At 40.0% G+C, this 6922-nt stretch overlaps 2 protein-coding genes across 2 annotated transcripts; both read right to left on the bottom strand.

Moving 5' to 3' along the window:
- Positions 1-245: 245 nt before the first annotated feature.
- On the bottom strand, positions 246-1214 carry SARC_12554 (hypothetical protein). Its single transcript, XM_014293338.1, has one exon. The coding sequence runs from the start codon at positions 985-987 to the stop codon at positions 340-342; it is 648 nt and encodes a 215-aa protein (XP_014148813.1). The 5' UTR covers positions 988-1214; the 3' UTR covers positions 246-339.
- Positions 1215-6434: 5220 nt separating this feature from the next.
- SARC_12553 (hypothetical protein) lies at positions 6435-6644 on the bottom strand (the record flags this gene model as incomplete). Its single annotated transcript, XM_014293337.1, has 1 exon — positions 6435-6644. A coding segment is annotated over one exon (210 nt), but the record flags the coding sequence as incomplete, so codon positions are not given.
- Between the last annotated feature and the right edge of the window lie 278 nt (positions 6645-6922).

Genomic DNA, 6922 nt, shown 5'->3' with positions numbered 1-6922 from the left:
TATAGTTCACCACCCTCAAGTCCGATTCACGATGTGGATTGTGGAAGCTTTTAATGACATTTCAGATGGGTTGCTCAAATGTTTTGAACTAACAATTCCTCTATTAGTGACACAAGGCAATGCGACTGTCCTGTACAATAGACCCGCTGTTCGGCTATAAGAACAGTACAACTCAACAACTCGAGCAGGTCTACCGAGGTGTCGCCGTTAATTGTAACCTATAATGCAAGATGTGAATATGAATTGGATTATATTTATTAAATTTTTTGGGCGTTGCTTTCATAAGCTGCGAGTCTATGAGATGGTATGACGGAGCGGATTCGGGTTTCATGATGGCTGCTATGAGTGACGATTGCTACTGTATTCGGTTCTCGCATATCCGGCCTGTGAAGACGACGCAAGGTCGTTCGCTAAAACCTCACTCGCGTGGTGGTTATACGTTTGTTGCAGATAGTTGTATGTTTCATCGGACGAATACCCGCCATAGGAAGAAGAAGCATAGTTTGATATATCGCTGTACTTCGGCGGGTCAGCACTCGAGTATGCGTACGGCACATACGCCACAGCATCCCGATCGGAAGGGGCAAAAGAAGTTGTTGTGGGGTACCTGGGCAGCACTGAGTACGAGTCGCGTTGTCGGTTAGTCTGATTGTAAGGTTCATCTATCATTCCGCGATAGGCAAAATACCGGTCAGGTGTTTCTGTTGCACTGCCATTAGAGTACGAACCATCGGCTAACCGGCGTTTCTTCAACTCTTCCTTGACCTTCCTGCCCTTGACTTTGAGTTTGCGTGCTCCGTTGAGCTCGCCTACGGCAACAGGGAAGGCAAGTACAGCCAACGGCCAGAACAGTACAGCGGTCCCCACTGTGGCCACACTCCAGCCTATAGTCGCTATCTGATGCTTCTTAGCTTTCACCTTCAATTCCGCTTGCCGCGCTAATAAATCGGTAGTGGTAAGCTCCGCGTTCATACTTGATCTACCCATGTTGGTGTTCTATTCTGCTGTCAGACGTACAAGTAACAGTGACTGTATCTCGTATACAACAATTTCAACGCAAAAGGGATTATTTATTAAATTTTTTAAAGGCCTCTTTCAATTCAAGGCGCATGAACTTCCATGTGTTAATAAAGTAATGCAGCATCTGAAGTCGTCATCTGTCTATTTATACTGAATGCAAACTGTGTAAATATTTGTGTGGAGCGAGGGTTAAATAAAAAAACTTAAACCCTCCTCTGCGTCCCACATTCTCGCTGCAGTCTACAGTTTACACTTAACACTACTGACTACAGTCTACAGTCTACACTGCAGTCTGCAGTGATCTATTACGGGATGCTGATCGGACATTCTGTCATTCTCTGCTGGGGTGACCAGAGCTCGTGACTGTCCTGACCGCCTGACTCATTCGCATTGTACAGTTATCTTTTATTTTGGGCTTTTTTTTCTGCTATTTGTTTTAACAAAAAGCCAAATAAAATAAATACACACAACCGGAGCATCGCCAAAGAGCCAAGCTGCCAAGTGCCAAGGTCAGGCAATGGGCATATTGTTGGCATAGGTGATACCGTGATAGGGTGCCCGCTAGGCCAGCATACATGATACAGGGCATAGTGCATATGTACTGCAATCTGCAATTCTGCATAGATGATACTAGGCAGACTGACTGCCCTGGCAGAGGTTACTTTATTGTCGTATACCCCAACGGGGCCCAACTTGCCCCAACTCCCAAGTCTTAGTTTATGGAGCCTACTAAAACATAGCAGCCAGCCTTCAATTGAAGAAGGCTATGCTTCTGAAATCCTTTTTTTTTAAATTGAACAACCTCAAAATCTTCAAATTAGAACTTTGTATAGATTCCATACCCGTCCTTCGGGGCGAAAATACCTAGTTTGACCTACCGAAAGTCTGAAATATTTACCATTGCCCACTCAGCTTGGCTGACGTAACTCCTAACAATTTTGCAATATAAACGTATAAAAATTAAGCTTTTGCGTTAAAAACGTACAAAAATCAATTTTTCCGTTTTTTTGTTCAAGAAAGTATTTATTAGTTGCACAGTTGCACTGTGATTTTCTCAGCGCTTCCAGGCGACCAGGCCTCAGGGCTCAGGCCCTCAGCTCAATACGTTTTGTAAATATGTATTGTATATTTAACGCATAGAAATCTGGTATATAAAAAATTTACTAAAAATACATAGCCGTGCGCATTTGCGCATAATATGCCTCACCCTTAGAGGCTCAGACTTCAGAGCCGACATGATGTGAGTCAGCGTATTCAAAAGAATGTATTTATTTATTTTAAATTATATAAAATACTGGTTTTGTAGATACTTTGTACATTACCCAATACCCGAGATTTCTTCCCGGGAGTGGTCAGTCTTTAATTTTTATTGAAAGCGAGATATCGATGACATCATTGGCTAACTCAGAAGCAGAATTATAGACTTCAGTTCTACTCTTTACCGCAAAATAGTAATATACCATTCGCCCATAAAAAAAAAGACTTCTTTCAAGCCCCATGACTCACTACTCATTTCCTTATTTACTCCTATCTCATGACTCCCAGAGTCGCAGGATTCGACACTATTTTTTGAAAATGTTGAGCACAAATGAAGCTTTTATGGTCGTTGACTCATTGTGCCCCCTCTTGACCACTGTTGTGACTTGTGTGTGTGAGACTTGTTGTCGTCAATCTTTGTGTGAGATGTGACAAGTGACAACTGGACTCTGGTCTCTAGAGTCTGGACTCTGGTCTCTGGAGTCTGGACCTTAGGGCTCAGGGCCTCAGGCTCTCTCTGACCTCTGTCACTGTGTGTGCAACTATGTACACTGTTTGTCACTGTACATTGTACACGTAACTGACTAAAAAATAATAAATGTCTACATATGTCTATATAAAACTGTATGTCATTTAACGCTGCATGTAGTATGTACACTGTACACTGTAGAGTGTAGACTGTAGTTAGTATTGTAGAATTTGAAGTCTATACTCTCTATACTGCAGTGTAAATGAAGTGTTTAGGTGTGAAGTTGAATAAACAGTTGAACACTGACTGAAGTCTGAACTCTGTAGTCTGAACTCAGAACTGTGAAGTGTGACGTGTGAACTGTGAAAAGGCAACAGTGAAGTGTGAACATTAAACCTGTGTAGAGCGTTGAATATTTCAAAAATAGTAAACTCTCTCAGACTCTCACTCAAACAACACTGAACTCAGTCTCTCTCAGTCTCTCTCAGTCTCTCTCAGTCTCTCTCTCTACTACTAGCTACTACTCTACTAGAGTAGTCCACTCTTTCCAGTCTCCAGTCTCGCTCTCGCTCGCGCTCTCTCTCGCGCTCTCTCTCGCGCTCTCTTCTTGTTGTCTTTGTTGTCAGACTATGTACATAGTAGACTCACTACACTCTAGAAAGTAGTATGATTTTACTAGTAGTAGTAGTAGTCTACTAGAGTAGACTCTTTTTACTATTATTTACTACTACTAGTGGTAGTAGTAGTAGTCGTCGTCTCTATTTTCAATATAGTTTGGTATGTTTAGTATTTAGTTTTACTTTATTACTCTATCTGCTCTCGCTCCTATTCTTTCTCCAGAGTCGCCAATTCGCCATAAATAGAAAAAAAAGTTGAAAATATCCCTCACAACTGACAGAAGGTTGACAGTTAACAGTTGACATCTCGGAGACTCACTCAGTATGGCTATGCTCCGTTGCTCACTGTCAGTTTGTCAGTCGTCAGAAATTCAAATCATACTGTATTTTTAAAAATTAGTAAGTGGTCACTTACGCCTCTACAATACGGCCCTACGGGCCTACGGCCTACGGGCCTACGGCCTACGGGGTCGGGCACTCGGGCTAAGCCAATCTGACCTTTTTTTATAGTTTTTTTTGTATAAATAAATATATTGTAAAGCACAAACAAACAAAAATCAATTGTTTTATTTGCGTACTGCTCGAGACTCGAGAGTCTCGACTCGGGAGTTATGTATTTATCATCATGAGCTTAAAAAGCCGATTCAAACTTGATGCTGTATTTTATTGCAATTTAAATTTTATATGTACATACCCCCTTTTAGTTTTTGATTTTGTTTTTTTTAAACCATTTAGTTTTTACTTGAAACAGTGTCCCATCAGCCTTCAGACTTTAGCGGAGTGCAGACAGGGCAGCCTTCAGGCTTTAAACTTCAGATCTTCAGGAAGTTCAGCCTTCAGGTCAATATTCATTGAAAATATATACTACTTGTCAGATGTGCATATATTTCACTGTATTGTATTTATGCACTGTACACTGTACAGACAGTGTAGACAGTAAACTAACCTCAATAAAACGTAAACGCCAAAAGGTTTCTTTTTTTTAAGCGTTGTAGAGTATATCGGGGACAAATCGACCATGAAATTTTTCCACATTTGCACCTAATAAATTTGCCTTTCGTTGAATGACAGGGCCACAAGACGCGTAACTTCCAATCACAAAGTGAAAATTAGTACAATTCGTGACGGCTAGGCCGCCTCAAAAAAAGGTACCTATTTGTAAACCCAGAGGACTATATTTAGGATAAACTGAACGTAAAAGCTTATTTATTAATATTTATTTGCGGTTTAACGGGAAACGTAATACATACAGTGATTTTTTTTTCTTTTATTCTTTTTTGTTTGTTTTGTATTTTGTTTTTTGTTTTTAAAAAATTGTTTTGTTTCTTTTTTTAATAACAAAAAACAAATGTGAAACGATCAGTGTTTTTACTTTTTCTGAGGGTTTTTCACACATCATGAGGATCAGGCTATTTTCAAATATCATAGTTCACAACTTCACACTTCACAGTTCAATGAGTTCACAAGAAGGGGATTCACACACAAAAAAGGAGTACAGTATAGATTTTAATATAGAATTAGAATATTTTATCTGCATACATATAACACTCTCGACTCTCGACTCCCGAAACTCGAGTGTTGTAGACTGTAGACTTAGAGTGTAGAACTGTAGACTGTCCAGCATGGATCGAGACCACAGCGGAACAGTCTCCTAATAAAACATGATGTAGACAGATATAACAGCGTGTATTACTCTATAATTAAAACGGTGTGTGTATTACTCTATTCTCCATAGCCTTCTAAATCATATATATTCTATTTAGTTTTCTAATCTAGTACGCATACAGACATCTAACTTCAGATTCTGTGTCCGAAGTCTGAACTAATCTTTACTTTTTTAATGCTTTAAATCAACTTCATATGTAGTTTCTACTTACTAGTTTATGATAAAGCATGCAATGTATACTGCATAACACTCGTATGGTGTAGATTGATAAAACAGCGTGTTTTGTTCTATTGTTTTTAGTATTTTATTCTAGAATGCATCGAACATTTGAAAACTAGAGTTGACTTCTATATATTTGAACTACACTAAACTCAACTTTTGATATGTAGTTTCTAATTCTATATATAAGCACTTTGCTAAACTCAACTTCTGATGTGTAGTTTCTCATTCTATATATTTCAACTACGCTAAACTCAACTTTACTTTCAATATGTAGGTTTAATTCTGTATATTTGCACTATGCTAAATTCATCTTTCAATATGAAGTTTCTAATAGTTTTACACAAGTGGACTACACTAAACTCAACTTTTAATATAAGTTTCTAATCCTATATTCAAACATGTTCTAAGGAAATTGATACATCGTAAACTCCATTCGTACAGTACAACACCCAAACAAATAAAATAGATCGCAGCGCGAGTGAACGTAAGTGTCAAACTAATTCGATGTATAGCAACCTGGAGCATCATTCTAATGCCTTAAACAGTATAACAGCCAACTTCCGTCAATTACATATTTGAACCCATTTCATATGTACGAGTGATTCATTGCATATATGTAAAACATGTTTGAACCCATTTCATATGTACGAGTGATTCATTGCATATATGAACATATACCGTTCCTAAACAGTTCTATTACATTTCCGCCTATCTCGTAATTAGGCGCAATAATTAGGTACAATGAGTGCACGAGTTTAATAGTGTAAGTACATACGCGTAATTCTAAATACACTCGAAAAATAAGTAGCAAAAGCACTTGAGTAATCATGGAAAACTAATGATTGTACCACTTCGTGATCGATGCGCAATATCCCTTTCGAATAGCAAGCACATCCAGTCCACGCGAGTGGTGAGTCAACCGTTCAGAGCCGGCGTGCATCTTTAATCCTTCGCGCAGATGCACCCGGAACCCAATAGTGGGACCGCAACCACGTTTGGTATATTCATGTGCCCCAGACTATGTCTGGACAGGACAGTGAGTTTGCCACTGCTATAAATATATTCAAACTTGATTGTTTGCTGAAACGGTGTAGTAAGTATGGGACTGCACGCGGCTAAACCCTGAACACTAAAACCTAAACGTGCACGTGGCCGATCACTTTGTACACTACGGGCGACCCCATCACCGCACATTCAGAGAAGCTAACACCGAGTTTTTACACTGCCGCCAATCCGATCGGCACTCGAGGAAGGAGATCAGCGTGCTCCTCTCCAACCGACTGACTGAAGTTTCTGTGGCAATCTGTTTGATGTTGTCTGGCAGTACCATAAACACTGTCCCCAAGTCCTTCGCCACTTTGAACAGGACAGTTGTATCGGAAACCTCGAACTCCTGAGTGCGCGATGCGAGCGGGCAGGTGCAGAGCAATGGATAAGCGTGCGTGCACATGCACAAGCGTAAATAACCCTGTCAGCGTAGTCAATGTAATGTCGAACCAAGAGTTCATATGCATAGATGGCTGGTAGCCCGCATGGCTATGAGTGGTGAGCATGGGGCAATGGGAATAGACTATGTGTCTTGCTGTGCTTATTGTACACGAGAACCCACAAAATACTATGCATGTACGACATTTGGGTAATACAAAGATAAAACATGCATGTACGGTATGA

The sequence above is a fragment of the Sphaeroforma arctica genome, assembly GCF_001186125.1.
Source record: "Sphaeroforma arctica JP610 unplaced genomic scaffold supercont1.2391, whole genome shotgun sequence".
In the NCBI taxonomy this organism is placed as follows: Eukaryota; class Ichthyosporea; order Ichthyophonida; genus Sphaeroforma; species Sphaeroforma arctica.
Note: the sequence above shows the minus strand (reverse complement) of the source record. Positions and strands in the feature narration are given on the sequence as shown.